The following is a 25,000-nucleotide window of genomic DNA, read 5'->3' as shown; positions in this document are numbered from 1 at the left end:
TTAAACTAATTAACTTCAACTTCCAAATGTTCTTTGATCTAAAAAGCATATGGATATTTTAAACCCTTCCCTTATGCACCCATTGCTTTCAGACTTCCCTTTAATTTGAGAAAACTTATTAAGAAAGTTTACAGTTTTCACACCTCTAATACCTTTTAAGTAAACACAGACCATCCACTGAATAGCAATTATTTTCGAGGTGTTTACCAACCTCTCTTTTCTACTATTCTCCCATTTATTTTACATTTAACACTTTAAATCTCAACCTAAAACTTATACTGCCAAAATATACAAATCATGAAATTTAGCATTTTTGAAACAGGATCTATAAGCAGTCATAGCAAAAATATTCCAACTTGTGGGACAGACTAAAACTAATCGCTGTAAATACAACATTGTAACTAAGTCCAATAGGAAATACAGGAGACAATTATTTGCTCAAAGGGGGTTGGTGGATATTCTCAAGAGCAACTAGGGACAGGCAATAAATGCTGGCCTGTCAATGAGGCCCATGCTCCATGAGTGAATAACCACAAGGGAGAAAAGGTAACTCTACGGGATTACAGGAATAAGGGAATAGGGGTTTGTGCACACAATAAAGAAAATCAGACTAGTTTGACCAGCAACCTTGCTTCATTGTTGTAGTAACTGTGCAAGAATGATACTGCATATAGATCAGTTTTACAAGATTAAAATGAGCTGAAATGACCGAGCAAGGAAATTTATAAGCAGCAAGGGCAGGGCTGAGTCAAGGTTAAACACAGTCCTACGAGCTTCAACATCATGCCTCTTAATGGACTTCAGAATTTAAAACTCACTGCCAGGCAATTAATAATTGACAAATAAAGGTACTAATTTGAAGTTTTAAAAGAATAAACACTGCATTCCCAGTGAATGTACTATAGTTTGCTAGCATTATTAGATTTCATCTGCTCTTACACAACAGATATCAGATTCCATATAAATGCTATAATGTGCATTGAGAAAAGGTTTCACGCAGTTACAAGTTGCCAAACTTGGGTGGATTCCTAGAGGCTTGACTGAGTGATGGTCTCATCAGCTGAACATGAATATCAAGCACACAAAGATCACATGTATCACTGAGTATGATTCATGGCTCTCTTCTAATATATTGTTTTTAAATTCGCTACAATTTTGTGTAGGACTAAGTAGTGAAGCTAAACAGTAGAAGTTCCCATATGCTTCATTCCACATTTTGCTACAAAACTCATTTTCAGTATTATAGATTATATCTACAAGTACCAACATTTGAATATACTTGACCGCCTCCCACAATATCAGCTGCCTTGCGATGGCAGAACTAATGGCCATTTTGAATTTTAAAAGTTTAAATATTTGAAGTAAACATGCAATACCTAATATCAATATTACCTCACCTTTGCACAGCAATTGCAATGATGCTCTGCATAAAGTACAAAACTAAAGGTGTGAGAAGTTACAAACTTCATATGCATTACTGGTAAATCCATTGAAAAATGTATTCTGTATTCCTTTAGTACCAGCTGTCACATCACATCACAACTTGGTATCAAACAAGACCCCTTTACTATAGTAAATCGTGCATGTTATTCAGTATCCAATTGCAGTAGTAGTGCTCCTACCCCTAAAACAGGAGTCCCAGGTTCAAGACCCACCTGCTCCAGGGGTGGAATTTCTGAACAGGTCAAATAGAAAATATCAATACTAAGGAGTTGACATTGAGATATACAAACAATTATACAAAACCTTTGGCGTGATTGCCTTATGAACACTTTGCATGATATGTATTCTTAACCATATCTTCAAAATCATTTTCTCTGCCTATTACTTGGGAGAATTGGACAGGTGCAGAAAGGAGAAGCTGAGTTTGCAGTTCTGTGGGTTTCAAGTGCTAGAACTGAATTTTGATGGGAGGGTGACCTCTACCTGTCTTGCAGTGAGGTGTGACAAGGCCATTTGTAGAGGCTGAACAGCAGTTGCCACTGCTCATGTCCTTGAGTTTCCTCTTCAGCCACGGCTCCACGAAGCCCTAGTCCAGCCTTTGGCAATTCAACCCCATGCTGCTGCTGAATTCAAGGATTTAGTAGTCTTGTAGACATAGCAGTCCTAGGAGTTAGGGGAACAGTTTCAGTATAGCCATAAGAAAGTGCCATTTCTCGGAGTTCAGGTGTAAGGGCCAAACTCACTCAAGCAAGTGGAGAGCAAAATGCGTTCAAAAAAAAAAAAGGGAAAATTATTTTTACTACTCTCAGAAACTGCCAGGAAAAATCTACTAAACTACAAAGCACACGTAAGCTATACAGTGTTCCAACAATCCCAAAAGACAGTAATGATGAAAATATTTAGGGGAAGTAAAACAGCTTAGTAGTAAGTAGTTCGTTAACAATCCTGTAATATCAAATCTTGGAAAACAACTCTGGGTAAACACAAAAGTAGAAACAGGAAAATAAAGGAACTTCATCTGTGCTTTTTGGTGAAAAGGATAGGGAAGTTGAGCTTCCTCTCTAGCCTATAATGTGCTTTGTGGTGAGGGTGAGGGGACAGGTCAGGGAACATCCATTTCTGAGACTCATGGGGAAGTGGGAATATGAACTTAAAAGCTATTATGGTTGCAGAGTTATGGATGTATTACTAACCAGCACCAACTAAGTTCAGTTAACCTTCAGTCTGTGCTAAATAACAAGAATCACAGGAGCATGGCAGAATCACAAGGTGGCTAATCAAAACACTTCACAACTGCATGAATTAGAAACTTCAATTTCTAACACATCTCAATCAGAGTTGTGGTTTCAGGAAGCATCTTGGCGAAAAACATGCATGGCAAACAATGAAACAGTATAATGTGGACTGACTGGAGGAAATCAGTTTATTCAAATGTGTGGCCTGCAGTAGACAGGAGTCATCAGTACAATATCTAAAAATAAGGAACTAAGTGCACCAGAAATGAAGGAAAATAAAAAGGTCATTTTAAAAAAGTGATTTGTAGGATTTAAAAGCAGATTTTAATTATCCATTGTATTAGTTCACAGTCATTTAATTACTGAATAGTAGAATCATAAAAGCCCAGCAATTTTGCACAGAAAGCCCGGGAATGGGAGTGGAGAAGGCTAAGATTACAAAGAGATCTTGATCAATTAGATCAATTGGCTGAGGAGTGGTCAATGGAGTTTACATAAGAACATAAGAATTAGGAGTAGAGTAGGCCATCTATGCCCTTCAAGCCTGCTCTGCTATTCAATGAGATCATGGCTGATCTTTTCATGGCCTCAGCTCCACTAACCCACCCTCTCACCATAACCCTTTATTCCTTTATTATTGAAAAAATTATCTACCTTAGCTTTAAAAACATTCAATGAGGAAGCCTCAACTACTTCAGGGGAATTCCACAAACTGAAAACCTTTTGGATGAAGTCGTTCCTCCTCATTTCAATCCTAAATCTGCTCCCCCTAATTTTGAGGTTATGCCCTCTTGCTCTAGTTTCACCTGCCAGTGGAAACAACATCCCTACCTATCTTATCTCTTCCCTTCATAATTTTATCTGTTTCTATAAGATCCACCCTCATGCTTCTAAATTCTAATGAATCTAATCCCAGTCTATTCAGCCTCTCCTCATAAGCAAACCCTCTCAACTCTAGAATCAACCTAGTGAATCTCCTCTGCACCCCGTTAGTGCCAGTACATCCTTTCTCAAGTAAGGAGACAAAACTACACACAATACTCCAGGTGTGGCCTCACCAGCACCCTATACAGCTGCAACATTACCTTCTTGCTTTTAAACTCAATCCCCCTAGCAATGTAGGACAAAATTCCATTTGCCTTCTTAATTACCTGTTGTACCTGCAAACCAACCTTCTGCGATTCATGCACAAGGACAGCCAGGTCCCCCTGTCTAGCAGCATGCTGCAATTTTTTTCACTGTTCAAATAATAGTCCCTTTCACTGTTATTCCTACCAAAATGGATGACTTCACATTTATCAACATTGAATTCCATCTGCTAGACCTTCGCTCACTCATTTAACTTATCTGTATCCCTCTGGAAACTTTCAGAGTCCTCTGCACACTTTGCTCTACCACTCATCCACAAACTTTGACACAGTACACGTGGTCCCCAACTCCAAATCATCTAAGTAAATTAGAAACAATTGCAGTCCCAGCACTGATCCCTGAGACACACTACTAGTCACCGTCTGCCAACCAGAAAAGCACTCATTTATCCCCACTCTTTGCTTCCTGTTATTTAGCCACTCCTCGATCCATGCTAATACATTGCCCGTAACGGTATGCACCTTTATCTTACGCAGCTGCCTTTTGTGTGGCATCTTGTCAAATGCCTTTTGGAAATCCAGATACACCATAACTACTGGATCCCTGTTGTCCATCACACTAGTAATGTCTTCACAGAATTCGACCGAGTTAGTCAAGTATGACCTGTCTTTCATGAACCCGTGCTGCGTCTGCCCAATGGGACAATTTCCATCTACATGTCTTGCTATTGTTTTTCCTTGATGATAGATTCAAGCATTTTCCCCACTACAGAAGTTAACCTAATCAGCCTATAATTCCCCATCTTTTGTCTACCTCCTTTTTTGAACAGCAACATCACTTTGGCTGTCTTCCAGTATGCTGGAACTGCCCCACAGTCGTTTTGGAAAATTACGAGTGCATTTGCTATTACTCCTGCATCTCTTTTAGTACCCTGGGATGTATTCCATCAGGGGCAGGAGACTTGTCTACGTTTAGTTCCATTGGCTTGTCCAACACTACCTCTTTCGCGATAATGATCATGTCTCAGTCCTCACTTACCTTAGTCTTTTTGTATCAATTACGGGCAAATTATTTGTGCCCTCCACTGTGAAGACCGACACAAAATACCTGTTCAATGCCTCAGCTATGTTCTCATTTAAGGCTCTGGGTGGCACTGTAGAAGTGACAGACCTAGGGGTTCAGGAACATAACTCATTGAACTTTGCATCACAAGTAAACAGAATGGTTAAGACAGCGTTTAGCATGCTTTCCTTCACTGCTCAGACCTTTGAGAATAGGAGTTGGGACATCATGTGGAGGTTGTACAGGACATTGGTGAGTCCTCTTCTGGAGTCGAGTGTGCAGTTCTGGTCTCTCTGCTACAGGAAGGATATTATTAAACCAGAGAGGTTTCAGAAAAGATTTGCAAGGATGTCGCTGCAAATGGAGGGTGTGAGTGATAAAAACAGGCTGGATAGGCTGGGACTTTTTTCCCACTGGAGCATAGGAGGTTGAGGGGTGACCTTACAGAGGTTTATAAAAATCATGAGGAGTATAAATAAGGTAAATAGCAAGGGTCTTTTACCTAGGGTCAGGGATTTCAAAAATAGGCGGCATATTTTTAAGGTGAGAGGAGAAAGTTTTAAAAAGGCCATGAGGGATAACTTTCTTTTAAAAACAGAAAGCGGTTCACGTGTAGGATGAACTGCCAGAAGAAGTGGTGAATACAGGTACAGTTACAACAGTTAAAAGACATTAGGTAAGTACATGAACAGGAAATGTTTGGAGCGATATGGCCAAACGCAGGCAAGTGGGACTAGTTTAGTTTGGGAACATGTTCGGCGTGGACTAGTTGAACCGAAGGGTCTGTTTCCATGCTGTATAACTCTATAATTCTGAGGTGGTGGCAGCACTATTAAATTGTCCTGTTAGCTATTAAAGTGGTAACAGCTGAAGATCAGTTCCGAAGCCAACCACGGCTCTGGGTGAAGACCCCACAGTCCTAGCATCTTAGATGGCAACAGATTTCCTTCAGGCGCATGTTCTGCAACAGGCAATTAATATTTATGGCACAAAACAGTGACAGAGAGTAGCTGTTTGCCCAAATACCACCAAATTCTTAAGTTTTGTTTTTGTGGGGTTGGGAAGGGTGAGCTTCAAAAACGGAAGTTGCTGGAATTGCTTAGCAGGTCTGGCAGCATCCGTGAAGAAAAAGTCAGAGTTAACGTTTCAGGTCCAGTGATCTTTGCTTAGAGCAAAGGAAGGGTCAGCAGACCCGAAACATTAACCCTGTTTTTTTTCTTTGCAGATGCTGCCAGACCTGTTGAGCTTTTCCAGCAAATTCTGTTTTTCTTCCTGATTTACAGCATCTGCGGTCCTTTCAGTTTTTTTTTATTAAGGGTGAACTTCAAGTTCAATTTAATAAAAATCTGGAATTGGAAGTCTCAGGATCGATGACAATGAAACTATAAAGACAGTTTTAAAAATCCATCTAATTCAGTAACATCCTTTACAAATGAAAATATGTTGTCCTTACCCACAACTATATGGTGGACTCTTTACAGGCCTATAGAACATGGAACATACAACAGTAGAGCACAGAAACAGGCCGTTCAGTCCACCATAACTATGCTGATGAAATTGCTTAGTAAGCCACTCACTTATAGGAATTATGGTGAGCAACAAATATTAGTCTTATCAGTCATGCCCACATGCCTTAAAACAAAGAAGAAAAAATGTGCAGAAACAAATGCTGGAGATCTATAATAAAAAAATGGAAAAATACTGGAAATATTCAGTACAGAAACAGAGTTAAGTTTTCAGAATAATGATCTTCCAGTGGAATTGGAAAAAGTAGAGATGCCATAAGCGAAAGTTTACTCTGAGGAAAGGGAAAAAAAAGAGATAGATTCTACTTGAAATTGCACCATCGCAAATGGAAGTCAATACCTTTACATTTAAATTGCGGTATTCAATTTTAATAGATTTAACTGTTTTATATTTTGTGTGCATTTTCATTGTGCAAGCAAGGTCACCATTGTCTTAGGTCCCCTGTAGACATTATTCACAAAATACACTGGGGCTTAATGATTAACTCAACTTGGAGTGTAATGGGGTTTTGTTTTCATTGGGAGAGTTTATGCATGAACAAAGTAAACAGTATTGCATATTTGGTTTTCAGAAAGAACATTATGAAATTGATTTTGGCTTGAGGAAATATACACAGCTTGGGGTAGCTTTGCAGAGATCTTCACTGAAGCTACATGGCTCCAGACTAGAAGAGTTTACTTAAAATGAAAGGCTTATATGAAGCTGAGAAAGTCTCAATTGATTTATATGCTGAATCAAGGAAAATGCCATCAGAATCTGATGACCGGGAATTGAAGCCACAGCTAAATCAAATCCTATGTGGAATAGAGAAATGAATTCTCTTTGGAGTTTGAGTGCTGTAATGGGATGACATTGAGAATAATGGGATTGTATTTTTGCAGTGTGTTCCAAAATCATGTTGGGTGTAAAACGTTTGGTTTATTCTATTTTGTCTTCATTACTTTTGCACAATAAATTTTTGTTTTATTGCTAAAACCAAAGCTGCAGCATTGCGTATTTGAGTTTTGCTAAAAACACACCTATTAAGTAAAAACAAAATACTACGATCCATCAAGCCAGATTTCAATCTGGGATCTGAGTTGTCATGTAACAACATCTGCTAGGATCAGAGCATTTGTTATACTTGTATCTTACATTTGGTTAGTGAAGGTTTAATATTTTCTGTTTAATTATGTAGCTGCACATAATCAAAAGTGAGTTTGAGCATTATATGGGCCCAAACTAATCTTAAACGTTGTATGACCTGCGACAAATTAGTGAAGATCTTTGAAGTGAAACAGTTTATTTTGCTTGAAGACACAGTTCCTTGTCCTAGAATATAGTTCAACTTTGTAACTGAGGTAATTGAAAAGAGAAACAATTAAAAAGCAACAGGTCTGTGCATGGGAATATAAATATATCTAAGGTTCTCAAGCAGATTTGTAGCTCGGGTTGTGGATGCTGTAGTTGGTTCGCTCGCCGAGCTGGGTTCGTTAGTTCGCAGACGTTTCATTACCCTGCTGGGTAACACCAGTGCAGCCTCCGATAAAGTACTGTTGTATTTTCCTGCCTGGTATTTAAACTCTGGGGTCCGTTGGAATTGCTTACCTCATTACTGGTTTTTCTTTGCAGTAGTGTATATATAGGATCTAATTCTACACGTTTATTGATGGCCTTCTTGGAGGAGAACCAAAACCTCAAGAAATTCTCGTGCTTGTCTCTGTTTGGCCTGTCCTAGGATCTTGATGTTTTCCCAATCGAACTGGAGGTTCTTCTTATCTGTGTGAATGGAGACGAGTGGGTACCAGTCATGTCTTTTTGTTGCTAGTTGGTGTTCATGTATTCTTGTGGCCAGTTTCCTTGCTGTCTGTCCAATGCAATGTTTGTCACAGTCTTTGCATGGGACCTTGTATATACCATTGGTTCTGTCCACAGTGGGTAAGGGGTCTTTGGTTCGAGTCAGCAGTTCACATAGGGTTGACGTAGGTTTGTGCGCCACTCTGATGCCCAATGGTCGTAGCAGTCTTGTGGTCAGTTCAGATATGTTCTTGATGCATGGTAATGTGACAAATGTGTCAGGACATACTGTATCTTCCTGTTGTTGTTTGTGGGATAGGCATTGTCGGACCCAGATGTTCGGGTACCCGTTGTCCTTAAATACTTGGTAGAGGTATTTTTCTTTGTCTTGGCGTAGTTCTGGGCTGCTGCAGTGTGTTGTTGCTCATTTAAATACTGTTATTATGCAACTCCGTTTGCTGCACTGATGATGTTGCCCAGCAGGGTAATGAAATGTCTGCAAACTAACGAACCAGCTTGGTGAGCGAACCAACCACAATATAAATATATATATCACTAATTTACATAAGTATTTTAAATAATGATTTCATAAGACATATTGGGCTGTAAATATTCAGCATTGTGATATATTTTGATTCTTGGTAATGTGACTTCTATTTCTTCTGAGAACAAATGGCAGCAGTAGTCTTACCCAAATAACTCTAAGTGAACAAAGGGGGACTTTACTAAATGTTACAGCCACTAGAATCTTCCAATATACCTCGATGTAGAAATTAAACATTTGGGATATTAGTAATCATTACGATGTGACACTACACATCTGTAAGCAGTCAGAAAATACTTTGGTGGTGTCTCCGTATCTCAGTAAAAGGTAAAGTCACCATAGATTTATCAAATCATAGGGCTGCTCCTTCATGAGAGAGAGATGACCGGTGATGGTTTAACCTGAGGACACCATGCCTCAGACAAGGGGCTAAGTTGAGAAGGAAAGTCCTCAGCCAGTGTGGTAAATGAACTCGGGCTGCTGGCATCATACTGCATCACAAACCAGCTGTCAAGCCAACTGAGGTAACTGATCCCTTATCTTAGCAGTCATAAAAAGTTAGTATATTAACAGGGAAAAGATGTAAAGAAAGGGATGTTATTTCAAATGTCTAATATCTTTGGGAACCAGTCAGGAGCTACGTAGTACAAAGTAATGTCTGTAAGGTGACCATCATCCTTATTGGAAAAAAAAATTCAAATTGGGCACAAACTGCCTAGTCAGTGAGAGATTATCATGTGCTGTTAAGGTAATAAGAGTTCAGATGCCTCAGATCACACAGTGGTCATGGCTGGCAAGGGTTAATAAGCAGTCACCTTCAGTGATTATGTGCTCAGAAGAGACTACAGCAACAGAACTTCAGTAAACATATCAAAAGACATGTGCCTGGTCAGTCAGAAGTCATGTGCTGGTGTCCCAAAGTGGATCAACTGAACCACTGATTAAATCATTCTTTTATAATTACTGTATTGCGATAAATTATAAATTTTGTGCAATATGTGAAAGCAAACTTGGACCCAGTGTTTTCTTGTAGCTATTTGGGACTGAAAACCTTTGAAATCATTGCTGCTCACATTGTGGTCTCCTCTACACTGGGGAGATGAAATGCAGACTGGGCGACCGCTTTGCAGAACGCCTACATTCTGTCTGCAAAAATGACCCCGAGTTTCCGGTTGCCTGCCACTTGAACTCGCTACCATGTTCCCTGGCGATCCTCTATCTCAGGCTTGCTCCAGTGCTCCAGCAAAGCTCAGCGCACTCTAAAAGAACAGTACCTCATTTTTCAAAACTTCAAGTGGCTTGTGTTAATTTAAATAGATGACAAACCATGTTGATTACAAATCCATGCAGTCCAACTTATTCATCAATAATTTAACCATCATTCCATCAGCCCAAACCAGAAAGCACGTGAAGTTCAAACAGACTAAAAGTGAGGAAGTAACAAAGACAAAAAAAAAGAAATCCAAGTTTCTACAATTTATTGAGCTGATGGTCAGTTTTAAGCTGCAAAAGCCTACAGGTCATTTTTTTAGATGCTAACATCCTGTTAAGCACAGTGTTTTGGGCACTAGTCAGTATTTTCATCTGTGATCACAACAATGAACAGGTACAGGCTCTTCTATCAAAAAATCTTCACTATCACTGTTTGGTTAGCAATCTGAGGCTAATTTGCATTCTCCACCCCAACCTCCCCTTTGTTAACCAAAGCCAAAAGTAACACCCCAATTTTACAACTCCAAAAGATTACTCACCATTGACTTGGGATCATACCTACTATCTTTGTGAGTACTACTCCAGCCTATGTTATAATGCCATTAAATTTAACAAATCTGCCAAATAGCAGAACAAAAATCAGGAAGTAGTCAACAGAATTCTAAAACTGCCCATTCTACCAACACATCAGACTTCCTTTCAAGCATTTTACATTCAGCATGTAATTTAATGTTTTATTTGTACCCTGTCCAACCCATGGGTTTTTAATGGCCTATTCAGAACTGTTTCTCAACGCACTTTAAAGCCCATCTGCTTTTTTTGATGAGATCAGAGAGGCATTCACACAATTTTTTCAATAAAAAGAAATCAAACACGAATGTCTTAAGATTGAATAAACAGAAAAATAATTCTCAGAACAAGAAAAAGCAAATGGAAAAAAGTGAAAGAGTAAACATGCTGCAAATCCAAAACATCACTAAAACAGAGTGACAAGTAGATAATAAAAGATGATGAGATACTAACAACGGTATTAGAAAAGGGGAAAAAAGAAAACACAGGATTTTGATGACCGTTGAGAGGATAAAGAATGCACGTAGGGTGGTAAAGAGAAATTTTTAACCAAATGGATGTAGTGTTGGAGCTCGATAGAAATCGTAACATGAGAGCTATGCAAATGTGCATTTGGCCAAGATGTTTCCTGAAGCTACAACTCTAATTGAAATGTATTAGAAATTTAAGCTTCCAAATCATGTACTTGCGCAGTATTTTGGTTAGACATCTTGAGACTCTACCATGACAGAAAGAAAAGGATAACAACAGATAGTGGGTGCATACATTTTATTAAAAGCATATGCAAGAGCAAAAAGATGGACAAATGATAGAAATTAATTGCAAAATGATCAAAATTGCAGTCTCCCTCAAGGTATGGAGGAAAATTTTTAAAAATCATTAAAATCTCAGCTGTAAAGAATGCTTTGAAATTGATCAGTACAGGAAAAACTCCATATAGACGAATTAAAAACAGAACTAAAGGTTCTTGGACAAATAGAACTAAAGGTGATAACAGACATTTGTGATCAGAAATATACCATAAGATACATTCCAACTGACTTGAGACATTCATCATTTAAGTTATCTAAGAAACCTATAGCAATAAAGTGCAATCATTTTAAGAGCTATGAACTTTCATGGTATCTCAAAATTACGATCTTCAAGATCACTTCAAAGAGAAGCAGTAGGGGTTCTTGTGGGGCAGTGGTAATGTCTGTACTCTGAGCCAAGAGGCCTGGGCTCAAGTCCCACCTGCTCCTGAGCAGCCAATGAAATCTCTGAACAGGTTGAACAAAAATACCTAAAGAGAAATAGTTACAAATTTGAAGCAGGTAGAAGCGAAATGCATAATGAATTTTGACCTGGAGTAGGAACAAAAGAGGGAATATTTGACTTAATGAGAGCCTTTGATAAATATTTATAAGTAAACAAAAATATTTACATATGCTTCATAAACTATGAAGGGGGATTTAGTTGTGTTTATCATCAAAAGCTAATGGGCATGATGCTGAAATGTGACTGATAGGAAAGATGTGAAATTTACACAAAGCTTACATTGGGTCAAAATCTTAAGCATCAGGCTTGATGATGAGCAATCAAATGTGTTTCGGATAAGTAGTACAACAAGACTATATATTGTTGCCAAAACTATTTAATCTGTACACAGAACAAATATTCAGAGTCAAGTATATCCAGGGTAAAAAACTGCACAGGCTACTTGGATATCAGAAGTGGCCCTTCAAAATACCACAGATCAGGTAAAATTTAGAAGTTTAGAATATAGATTAAGTGCAAGCACCAAAAAGATAAATCCAACAGTAGGTCATACATAAGAAGAAACTAGAATGAAGTGGATAATGTCACATTCAAACAATCAGATTAGTTTGTTTGCTTAGGCCAAATGACAGCATAGGTTGGTAGATGTTATGCTAAGTCAGGAGAAGAAGACAGCCAGATGTAAATTAATTAAGGTGTAGGATATTTGAATTATCACTGGACTGTTAATCCAGAGACCCAGATAACGTTCTGGGGACCCTTGGTCGAATCCCGCCGCAACAGATAGTCTAATTTGAATTCAATAAATATCTGGATTTAAGAATCTAATGATGACCGTGAATCCATTGTCAATTGTCGGAAAAACTCACCTGGTTCACTGATGTTCCTTAGGAAGGAAACTGCCATCCTTACCTCGTCTGTACTAGATGTGACTCCAGACCTGCAACGTGGCTGACTCTCAACAACCCTCTGGGAAATTAGGGATGGGCAATAAGTACTACCCAGCCATCAACACCCTCATCCCGTTAATGAATAAAAAAAAAACAACAGGAATGTGAAACAAGGAAAATAACTTGAGATATTACATTCCACCCACTTATTGTTTAGATTTCTAAAGAATACAGGAAAGATTTGTAGAAGAAAACAGACTTTTGAAAGACTGATGCTAAAATACACTTAAAGTTGCATATACAGTCCATAAGACAAAAAGACAAATTATATTGAAATTGCAACAGCAAATTGAACTCTTAAAAAGTGACATCAAGAAAAGAGAATGTCAGTACTTCAGGCATTTGATCTAGCTGAAAAGCTACAGAAACTCATCGGAGGACAAAATGAAGGACAGCAGAAACAGGGTTCAAACTACATGATGGATGGAACAGTTCAGTTGCAGACAAGCTACAGTGGCTGAGAGAGGATAGTGCAAGACGGATTAGTGTGATGTGTAATGATGCTGATCTCCTGGTAAGAATAGCTACAAGACAAAGAAACAGACAATGAGAGAAAGAGAGATAAAAAGGAAAGAAAAGAGGAAAAAAGGAGAGAAAAAAAGAGCATGCCAGTTTTGTTCTTGTAAATATCACATGGTGTACATTGAAAGGATGGACGTAATCATAATCATACAGCAAAGAGGCCCTTCTGTCCATCGAGTCTGTATTGCCAAAATCTAAATCTACAGGAGTCCTACTTTTCAGCACTACGTCCACAGCCTTGAATGTTATGATATTTCAAGAGCATATCCAAGTACTTTTTAATGGTTGTGAGATTATTCATCTCAACAACCCTCTCAAATAATGCATTCCTGCCAACTCTCTGGGTGGAAAATTTAATAACAATTGCCATAGCTAACTTAATTTATTGCAGCTATCTGGCAAAAACTCCAGAATTCCTTTTCAGCTCTCAATTACACCCCAACACTAACTAGAAAGAACAAATTTGGAAATATAAGGCACATTTTAATGACTTCAGGTTGTTTTTTCTGAAGACCCTTGGGATTAAATGCTTATGAAACATAGTCTTATTAATTAGGTAAATGCTGCAGATAATTTACACAGCATTCTTGCACAGACAGGAACATCAAGTAAGTTTTCATTTGAAATGATGCCTCTTGGATAGATATTGGCCAGAGCACCAGAAGGACTCCCTAACTGTTCTTTTAGGTGCATCATAGAAACTCAGATGAATGAAGCTGTCAAGATAGATCTCAGTTAAATGTCTCATCTTAAAGGTGAGATCTCCTGACACTGCAGCACTTCCCATTATTTCACTGAATTTTCAACTTTGATTATCTGCTCAAGTCTCTGATACGTCTCTGCCTCAAAATTAGCATTGTGCTCAATAATTCAACAGATAAACTGAATATTTTTCCAGTCATTTTCATCACTGACTTTCAAGTATAGGTTAGATACAACAGGATTGCAATATTACTCCAATATTTCTTTAAGCTTGCTTTCACAAGAGAAAGAGAAAAATCATGCGTCTTATTTGGAAAACTGTTGTGGCACCTTTGACAAAATCAGAAATGGGATAGCCAACTGAATCATTGAATTCTACTTGCAAGACATAAAAACCAGTACAATAGTATGCAAGAGACTGGGAACTCATCGTGCCGAAACATCACAAGCACAAACTTTCATTCTCTCACATTGTCAGTTGAGCTTCATGGTTATACACTCACCTTGAGCTCAGACCATTGTTCGCTCAACCCATTTCAAAGACTTATACCCAAAATATGAGTAAAACTCCAGATATTAGAAAGTGCTGCATTGTCAGAAATGCCACTTTTCATGATACATTAAACCAAGGTTCAATTTTTATTCTCAGGCAGCTGTAAAGATCCCACGAGGTAATTTTGAAGAATAAGTGGGACTTTTCTCCAGTGTCCAGCCCAATACATAACCCAATAACAACATTACAAAGGCACGTTACCTGATCTGTATCAGACTGTTTTTTGGGAGTTTGCTGCACGTAAATTGGATACTGCATTGCCTACTTACAACGGTGATATTTTCAAAATATTTAATTGGGCATAACATACTACTGGATGTCCAGAAGTTGTGAAAGGCATTAATCAATGCAAGTGTTTTGCTTATATATTTTTACCATCTTAGGAAGCAACATGCTGAAGCATTACATTGCACTTTCAATCTTAGTCGTGGTTAACCTCATGGGTAAAAAAACAATCCACAGTACAAGTCATTAGACTCACACGCCTACTAATCTTAAAGGACAGAGTCTGCAAGTTCACAAAAAAAAAGCTTTATTCAATTGTCTAGATTGAATTAGCTCATCTTCATTAGTATTATGGTTTGGTCTTTGCATTTAAATTTTGTGGCTCTGGTGAGAGGAACTCAGAAGATTGCTGGTCAAATTTCACTACATCTCCACCTGTAGGTTCAAGCCACCTAAGCGGATTGTGAATTTCTGACAGGATGGTGGAAAAACTTGCCACCATTCAGCAACTATGCTCACGTGCAGGAGTAAACACTTAAACTTGCCGGCAGCACCTATGTATTTTTGTCTCAATATGAGCCAGCGCTCTGAAAGAGAAAACTAAAACCATTCACATGGATCACCGATTAGTTTGTGGGAGATAATGTATGTTTTGAGCCAAAGAACAGCTGTGTGTTATGTTTTCCCTGCTTTCTGGCTGAAATCAATGGACAAGCGCATCCAGCGTTAGCTTGCAGGCAAGAGTACGGATGTTTCTAATTGTAAAAAACAAAGATCCAGTCTATAGAAAATTCAAAACCGAGTTGTTGTATATATTGGTCCTTCAAAAATTATATATAAATATGCATCTTTCCAAGCGTACTAGCAGACTAACGTGAAAAATCACCTCGTGAATCCTTGGCTCGGTTTGACTCTACTGTTGTGAAAGTGACAGGCAATGTCCGTCGTCAAATGACATTGCACAGTTGTGCAATAAACAGAGAACTAGGAGTTTTAATCTCACCGGTTCCTCTAAGAATATTAGCAATACGATGAGAACGAAGCCGAAAGAAATAACCTATCGGACTACAACATGAGAACTACTATCATGCCACTTGTTTCCATGCGAGTCTGAAAACCACCAGAGTACCAGTGATGGTAGCCCACACTCTCATCAATGCAGTAAACCTTACCTCCACCTCCACCACCTCGTCGTACGCGGGTGGAGGGTCGAATCCACTCCGGCTGTAATCCCCTCCACCCACACCGCGGGACCCAGTGCCGCCGCCGCCGCCGCCGCCGCCACCACCGCCGCCTCCTCCTCCTCCTCCTCCTCCTCCGACCTGGCGATCGCCACTCTCCATGGGCTCGTAGCCGAGACCAGGGCTCTCGTTGGTAAGGAGGGCCACGGCCTCGTTGATGTCGTTCTTGGCCATGCGGAGCGCCTTGCGAATGGCGGCGGGCTCCGAGAAGCCCATGCACAGCAGCGTCGTCATGTGCTCTTCCTCCACGTCCATCCTGGCAGACAGAGCCTGTCACTTCAATCCCGCTCTCCCATAGAGACTGTCCTGTTACAAGCCTCTCTTACCCCTCTCCCTCTCCCCCTCAGCCTCAGCCTCTGGCTGGCTGACTGAAAGTACTCAGTGCGGCCACTCAGCCCTTCACTCCGAGGTGAATGAAAAATTCCTCGTCGGCCTGTCCGTTCCTTCAACTAAAACTCTTGAGCAACCTCCTGGCCGCCGGCGCCATGTTGACAAGATACTGTTTCCGGTTCCTACTTTCCAGAGGGAAGCCGCGCCCACTCTACCGGAGGTGACGTACCTGGCAACCCCTGCTGGCATCTTGGTGAGGTCGTTGCTTGCCACTGAAGGATGGAGAGATGGAATAAGGTATGGACTTGAGGTCTCTACCACCGGTTCGCAAAATGTTGTTAACATGAAATGTTAACTGCGTTTATTTTAATTCATCACGAATTTTGAAACAGGGGCGTTGAGCTTTTTCCAACATTTTCTTTTCCTAATTCTTCAATCTTGAGTTCAGAGATGTGTTAGACACAACTCCGGCACGGGCGGGAATTGAACATGGGTCCATCTGGTTCTGAGGAAGAGACACTACCACTGCAGCACGAGAGCCCTTTCTGGGATCTGCAAAGCTTAGTTATTTTGATGCTAATAAAAAAGAGCCCCGTTAGTTAGTGAAACCCACTCTCAACGAGTCCTGGAGTGGAAGATGTGAAAGCACAGAGAAAGTGGAGAAAACTCAATTCACCAAAATGGTCCTGGGCTCAGGAATTTCAATTACGTGAATTGATTGAAAAATCTGACTGTTCTTGGAGAGATGAAAAGGAGGTTTGCTAGAGCTGTTAAAATTAACAGAAGAATTCTGGACAGAGTAAATAAGGAAAAACTTCCTATTTTGAGAAGAATTGTGAGCCAGAGAACAATTTACCCAGCCTTCGGGCGCAGAAGAAGGGATTGCATTACAAGAGCCTGTTCTCCATGCTATGATTGTAGAACAGCAGGAACTGGCATTCACAGTGTGTAATAGTAATAACATAATTAGTTAAATTTCTTGTTACCTTTAGTTTTATGCTTAAGCTTTTTGTGCTGTCTTATGTCTTTGTGAAAGTGGGAGCTTTTGTTAGACTTGCAGTGGAAGAGTTTTAAAATTCAGTTATGGAAGTTGGTGTTGCTGGCTGGGCCAACATTTATTGCCCATAGCACAGTTAAGAGTCGTACTCATACAGCACGGAAACAGAGTCTTTGGTCCAACCGGTCCATGCTGAACATAATCGCAAACTAAACTAGTCCCATCTGCCTGCTCCTGGCCCATATCTCCAAACCTTACCTATTCATGTATCTGTCCAAATGTCTTTTAGATGTTGTAATCATACCCACATCCACCAATTCTTCAGGAAGTTCATTCCACACATGAACCTCCCTTTGCGTTAAAAATTTGCCTCTCATGTCTTTTTTAAATCTCTCTCCTCCCAGCTTGAAAATGTACCCCCTAGTTTTGAAATCCCCATCCTAGGGAAAAGACAACTACCATTACATCATTGGGAGTCTGGAGTCATAAGTTGGCCAATCCAGTTAGAATGGCAGATTTCCTTCTCTGAATGATATTGAGTCAGATGGGCTCTTTCAATAGTCGACAGTTATGTAGTCACCATTAAACTAAGTTTTTATTCCAAATATTTAAAATTTAATTCAAATTTTACCAACTGCCATGGTGGGTGTCAAACGCAAGTCCTCAAAATTAGCCTGGGGTCCGGATTACTGATCTGGTGACATTGCTACTGTGCCAGGCTTCCCTAAGTCTGTTGAGAGTTTACTTGGAAAAAGAAAAGAAACAAATTTCCTTTGGTGGCTCAACACTGGAAAAATCATGGAATTGAGTATCTGGTTTCTGTTGGAACTGTTTTCTTGTTATAACTTGTTTTGTTACTGTAAACATGATAATGGAGATATTCCATTTTACAGTTCTACTGATTTTGTTCCCAGGTACACCACATTCCACAATCCAGAGTGTGTGCATTTGTACAGCACACTGCATAGTTCAGCACATATACAACATGCAGTGGTTCACTCAAACTCTGATATTCTGTCCTTGATCTTTGGATTCCATGCATGCTACCGCTAAATCATAGTACATCAAAATAACATCAAAGGAAAATGCACTGAGCTCATCTCAAATTCTTCAGATCCTTCTGTTGTCATTGTTAAATTGTTATTTCATTACAATAAACATGAGGGACCAAACCAACTATTCCCACTCATCAAAAATAGGGATAAGTGACTTCCTCACATTCCTCACTTTAGTAATCTTAAGAATGCTCATTGATGATTAATTTGTGTTCAGCTAGGGCCACTCATTTCCTGACCTCACGATAGCCTTGGTCCAAATGTGAATGAAAGTGCTGAACTGACGAGTGGAGATGAGAGTAACTGTCCTCAACACCAAGGCAACATTTGACTGACTACAGTATTAGGGAAAATATAGTATTCTTCTTGTAACTAGCACCAGAAGCATTCAGATAAATCTCCTACAAAATGGTGCATTTTGAATCCATCCGCATGGTTCAAAACCATCTCTTCCGACAGGCCCTGTTTCTTCAACTCTCAAATGACCAGTGTTCCGGGTAAGGAAAAATAACTACAAAAATATTTTGATGTTTTCCTTGAAGTGGAGAAGCGTTCACGTTAATGACTGGGAGAAGCTTATTATCAATCATTTAAACTGTAACATCCATGATGGACTACATCATCCTTTGAGTCCACGCACCATGATGCAGCGGAGCAGTAGCAGAGAAGGAAAGGAAAAAAAGCCAATCTTGCACTCTGGATCCTACTATCTCCTGTCATGTCCTGCTGTATGTACCCAAAAATCTGTGGTTCAAGAATTGGCCTGTTTTGGACATGGAAAGCCATGTCAGAAACTCATAACCCTGGGTGGATGTCATCTTCAAATTGAGGGCTGGCCGAAGTATATATTTTTATGATTCTATGATTCATGTTATTTATTGTAAATAAATTTGATTAATGGTTTAGCCTACCCAAGTGGTCCAACTTTGTTATTTTGATGTATTATGATGTAGTGGTAGCATGCATGGAATCCAAAGCAAGCTGTTGATCTAAGAAAATGTGTTGGGGGAAGACTGAATTCTAATGCTTGATGACATTGATTAACCAAGATAGAACACTTCTATTTTGCAGCAACCCAAGCAGCAGAGGTTCATCAAAACTTTAGATGAAAGCAAATGTGTAGTATACAGCAGCATTCCCTCTAAGATGCACTGAGCAGAGCAGCTAGGACGTTCTACACATGGCATTTGGTGTGCTGACACCTTGCTGTCCAGTTACTGAAGCTGCGCACAGACTTCTGAATTGCATAGTGAAGAAAAAGAAAACTAGGGGGAAGCATAGAAATATGTGTATTGATTTACAGAGAGAATGCTTAAATTGTAGATGAATTATCTTCATTGGGTCAACTGTAATTTTCTTTTCAGGCTTTTCTTAATTTTCAGTTGTATGTTGATGCAGTTTCCTTAAACCATCAGCATTAACAGCTGTTTGACAGTCATCTATAAATCTACCCAAACAAATATTCTTCAGATTTCTTATTCGGTGCATCTCAGTGACAGTGGACCCTAATAGAGATCATCTAATAATAAGAAAAATCAAAGAGATTGTCCAGAAACTTTAACAGTATGTAAGCAAAATGCAGTGTGATTAATGCATGCCACTCTGGAGGTGTCAAATGAGAGTTGTACAGATGCTGTTGGGTGGATAACTAATTGGGAAAGAGATAGAAGAGAAAATTTTAGGCAAGTTTTAAAAAGGTGGAAAAGCTGTGCAGAAGTGAGATGATAATAAGACTTCAGTTCTGCTAATATAGACTGAAAAATGACAAAATAAAGAGCAAATATTGAAAGAAATTCATGGAATTTGTAGAACGGAACTTAGTTAGTATTTTTCTAGCCAAACAAAGCTAAACACAATGTTGCAATTGGTGTTTCTGTGAAGGAACATTTGGGAAACAAGGGTCACAGTGTTAATAGGTTGAGACAAGTAATGGAACAGGGACAAGAAAAAAAAATCAAATGTAAAAATATTCAATTTGAGGAGAACAAATTTCAATGAGTTGAAAAGTTTGGGCCCTGAAGATACAGAGATTAAAAATGAAACAAAGGGGGAGACTACGACAAGTTCATAATTTGGGAGAGAATCAAACACAAATGCAAAATTAAATACAAAAATCTCAAGAGGAAAATCGAGAAAGGAAGTAAGAAGGATAAAGAAAAACAAGTTTATCAGAACAGGTTACAAAAACAATGTACTCCAGATGCTTGATATCTGAAATAAAAACAGAAAATGCTGGAAATACTCAACTTGTCTGGCAGCATTTGTGGGGAGAGAAAGAGAATTAATGTTCATTGGAATTGGAAATAGTTACGGTATAATAGGTTTTAAGCAAGTCCAAAGGAAAGGGGAAAGAACAAAAGGGAAGATCTATGAAAAGGTGTAGAGTAAGAGAAATTAATGTTGAAATGGATGATGTACAAGGTAAAATGAGAAGGTAGTGCAACTGGTAAAGAAACAGAAGGTGCAAGTAGAAGGAAGCTTCACTGGTGGAGGCCTATGTAGGCTTGACCATTCCACCAAGCTGCACTAAATTAATAAATCTCTTCCCCTTTTATTTCAAACAGTCATCCAAAGTCATTACCCAGGACAAAAAAGCCCACTTGATTAGCACCACGTTCACGGTTACTTCTTCCACGATTCCTGCTTAGTAGCAGCAGTGTGTACCATCTAAAGATGCACTGAAGAAAATCACTATGGCTCCTTTGACAGCTCCTTCCAAACCCATGACTATCTAGAAGGACAAGGACAGTAGGTATGTGGGAACACCTCCACCTCCAAGCCACTCACCGTCCTTAGTTAGAAATGTTTTGCCAATACTTATGTGTTCAAAATCCCTCCCTAACAGCATTGTGGGTCTACCTACAGTACAGTTTACCAGATCAAGAAGGTCACTCGTCACCACTTTCTAATGGGCAGTAATTGGATGGCCCAGCTAGAGCCATTCACATCCTATGAATGAATATAAAATAATATACATGAATGTGATGTCCTTATTTATTTGAACAATGTACAAGTAACAAAATAAATTTAGTCTCTACCCAATAATAACACATGCATTTTCCAGTAAATGTTGCATCAACTAGTAGTACTTTTACAGATGAGTCAAAGGGCAATGGATTTATACCTTACTCCTGAACTTAGGCACTTAACCCTGGGTAACAGTTGAGAGCAGGAACATAATGCTGAAGGTTTTGAGTCCTTTGAACGAAATGTTAAGTTAAATCTTGCCTGTCACAGTGCTGCATGTGGGTATTAAAGGCCACTTTAGTAGTTGAGCATGTTGAGATTGCCATCAGGAAAAAGCAGAACCCAGGTGAAAGGAGTATCAATGCTCCACCGACCCCTTCCCATTACCACCTTCTGCCCCAAATGTAACAGAGCCTGTGGAAGCTGCATCAGTCTGTACAGCGACCTACAGATTCACCCTGAGAGTGGAAGAGAGTCATCCTCGTTTGTAAAGGACTGCCAATGATGATGAGTACTCCCAAACAAAAATTGACAAACCTGTTTATTTATCAGATTCCAGATTTGCATTGGTACGGTTACCAAAATAAACAATAGAACTGCACTTCAAAATAATTTTTTTTACTGTAAACCACTTTGAAATGTTTCTGATTAAAAGATGATTCACGTACAGGAAAAGCAATGTCTTGCTGCTATTATATAGGGCATTGGAGAAACCTGGAATATAGAGGGAGTGGAGTGACCAGGCTGGCTATAAACATGTACAGGCAGTGAACTGTGGAAGGAGTAATATCTGCCGAATGTCTGCCCCTCTTCCATGGTTATGTTCATGTCTGAGTGTCCTTGGGGATGGAGCTTGTGGTGTACAGTAATGCTCTTGATGCCTTTCGAGAGAGATGAGCAGCAAGGGGGTACACCTCCCCCTCCGACTCTGTTTTAAGTTAGCCCCTTCTCTCTCTCTCTTTACCTCCCCCTTACTTTGACGGTTTGCATTGCCCTTAATGGACTTTGCATGTAAATATTTAATTGGCTGTGTGCATGTTTTATTGGTGTGGTGATTAGTGTTTAAAAAGAAAAAAAAATCACAAACAAAAAGAGTCATGGTGATTTTGCTGGGGGGAAAGACACATGTGTGATAGCACTTCTGGGTATAAAGAAAAGAAAGATGGAGTGCAGCAAAGTTTACCAAATTGATTCCTGGGATGGCAGGACTGATGTAAGAGGACAGATTGAATTGGTTAAGATTGTATTCAGTGGAGTTTAGGAGAATGAGGGGGGATCGCACAGAAATGAACAAAATTCTAACAGGACTAGACAGGTTAGATTCAGGAAAGATATTCCTAATGTTGGAGGAGTCCAGGATCAAGAGTCATAGTTTAAGGATAAGGGGTAAACCTTTTAGGACTGAGATGAAGAGAAATTTCTTCACCCAGAGAGTGGTGAACCTGTGGAATTCACTATCACAGAAAGTGGTTAAGACCAAAACATTATGTATTTTGAAGAAGGTAGCAATGGCTCTTGCAGCCAAGGGATATTGGGGTGAGGTTAGGATTAGGATATTGAGCTTAATCATCAGCCATGATCGTATTGAATGGTGGATTAAGTTTACTCCTGCTCCTATCTTCCATGTTAAAAGCTGTGTTGCCTTATAAATATGGTTTATAAATATATTACTAAGTATGTCCCTCCTGAGCTAGTATTGACTGTGTAGTTTCCTTCTGCTCTATCATCATTCTGTGCTTATATTGTAACATGACATTTGAACATACAAATGGCTCAAAGATTATAAAGCAGGTGTTCTTTATTCCACTAGCATCAAGTCATAACCAACATGAAGGGAAATTAAGGTTAAACAGGGGAGTATTTCCAGTACTTACACGGAATAAAGTATACAGTTTATATTGGGTTGAGGCCTTCTTCCCCCAAAAACATCCTTTCTTCCAGAGCTCACTGTTGCCACCTGCTATTGGAGCTCCTGGCATACCTGCTCCTGCTCCCCTGCTCAGTGTCTTCCTTCACTTGCCATTTGCTGTTTGAGATTCTGTAACACTATGAAATGTAAACTTGTTTATCAGAGAACATTGAGTATTAATCAGGACTTGGAACCTTGGTAAACATTCAGCCTCTTAACCCTTGGCTGATGAGAGACAACCAAGATAGGCTTCCTACTATAATCCTAATTAAGATCAGTAACTCAGTCAGCACAACCTGAAACTGAGACCTTAGATATATTGCTGTGTTGCATGCTGCCTTTACCAATCAAAACCAAAATCTCTGAATGAGTTTTAAAAGGTGGAAATAGATGGAAGGTCTGTAGATTAAAGGGAAGTTGGTGAACATACTGCATTCAGATTTTCAGAAGGCATTTGAAAAGTTGCCACATCAAGCTTATTGTGGAAAATATAAGCTTGTGGTATATGGGGTAAAATATTAGTGTAGGTAGAAGATTCGATAGCTAACATGAAATAGAGTCGCATAAATAGATAATTTTCTGGTTGACAAGATGTAATGAATGGTGTGCCACTGGAATCAATGCTGGGGCCTCAGCTTTTAAAAATTATACAAACTACTTGAAGAGACCAAAAGTATGGGTGCTACATTTGCTGATGACACAAGTAAGTTGTGAAGAGGACATAAGAAGGGATATGGATAGATCAGGTGAAAGGGCAAAGAAAATGCAAATGGAGTATAATGTGGGAAAATGTAAAATTATCCACTTTGGCAGGAAGAATAAAAAAAACACTATCTAAATGGTAAGAGATTGCAGAGCTCTGAGATGCAAAGCGATGTTGGCATCCTAGTGTATGAATGACGAAGGATTAGAATGCAAGCACAACATATAATTAGGAAAACTGGTAGATTGTTATTGTTTTTTTTAAGGGAAATTCAAATTAAAGGTGTAGAGATTACGTTTGTTGCACAGGGCATTGGTGAGAACACGTCTGGAGTACTGTGTATGGTACAAGGCTCTTGATTTATGAAAGGATATAAATGCATTGGAAGCAGTTTAGAGAAGGTTTGCTTGACTAATACCTGGAATGGGTGTGTTGTCTTATGACGAAAGGATGGACAGGCTAGACTTATATCCACTGTAGTTTAGAGATCTAAACAGAGTTAATCAACAGAGATAATGAGAATTATTTTCTTACAGGAGTGTGAGTCTTTGGAACTCTCTCCTAAAGAGGTACAGAAAGCACAGTACAGTCCTTGGTTATTTTTAAGACAGAGGTAGCTGGAATGGTAGGTGGGAATGTGGAGTAAGCAGATCAGCCATTATTCTATTGAATAGTGAAGTAAGTTCAAGGGGCCAAGCAGCCTACCCCTGCTCATAGTTTGTATTTTTATATGAAACATTCCATGAGCTCAGAAATTTTGCAATGCAAAAAACAAAATTCTGGAATAAAAGTATTCAAGAGTAGAGGTGCCTAAGTGTTTATATGTACACATCATCGAAGATGACAGGGCAGGTTAACAAAGCAGTTAATACGTTTTACAAGATCCTGTCCTTTATAAATTGGAACTGAAAAAAAGAAAATTATAATAAATCTGTATAAAACACTTGGTCAGTCTCAACTGGAGTAATGTATCCAGTCATCGCACCACATTTTACGAAGGATATGAAGACATTAGAAAGTGTGCAGGAAAGATTCATGTGATTAGTTCCAGGAATTAGGAACCAATTATGTTATTGATTGGAGAAGCTGGTATTGTTCTCTTTGGGGAAGAGAAAGTTAAGGGGAGTTTTG

The 25,000-nt window shown here is 39.2% G+C and overlaps 3 protein-coding genes across 5 annotated transcripts in view; 2 read left to right on the top strand and 1 right to left on the bottom strand.

Annotated features, from left to right (window-relative positions):
* Positions 1–16,408, bottom strand: part of usp24 (ubiquitin specific peptidase 24) — a 229,715-nt gene extending 213,307 nt beyond the window's left edge. For both annotated transcript variants that reach the window (XM_048602450.1, XM_048602451.1), the window contains exon 1: positions 15,840–16,408. In XM_048602450.1, the coding sequence (XP_048458407.1) occupies positions 15,840–16,163 (324 nt within the window). In that variant the 5' untranslated portion in view covers positions 16,164–16,408. The remainder of the gene's footprint in view (positions 1–15,839) is intronic.
* Positions 1–25,000, top strand: part of LOC109918059 (G-protein coupled receptor 54-like) — an 82,103-nt gene that overhangs the window by 15,119 nt on the left and 41,984 nt on the right. The gene's annotated exons all lie outside the window — the stretch shown is intronic.
* LOC109919105 (selenoprotein Pb-like) overlaps positions 16,408–25,000 on the top strand; it is a 23,155-nt gene continuing 14,562 nt past the window's right edge. The window contains exon 1 of one of the 2 annotated variants that reach the window (XM_048602452.1): positions 16,408–16,535. The gene's annotated coding sequence lies outside the window, so the exon portion shown is untranslated. The remainder of the gene's footprint in view (positions 16,536–25,000) is intronic. The other variant, XM_048602453.1, reaches the window with a different exon arrangement.

The sequence above is a fragment of the Rhincodon typus genome, chromosome 10 (genome assembly GCF_021869965.1).
Source record: "Rhincodon typus isolate 14 chromosome 10, sRhiTyp1.1, whole genome shotgun sequence".
In the NCBI taxonomy this organism is placed as follows: domain Eukaryota; kingdom Metazoa; phylum Chordata; class Chondrichthyes; order Orectolobiformes; family Rhincodontidae; genus Rhincodon; species Rhincodon typus.
This window is presented reverse-complemented; position numbering and strand designations above follow the sequence as displayed.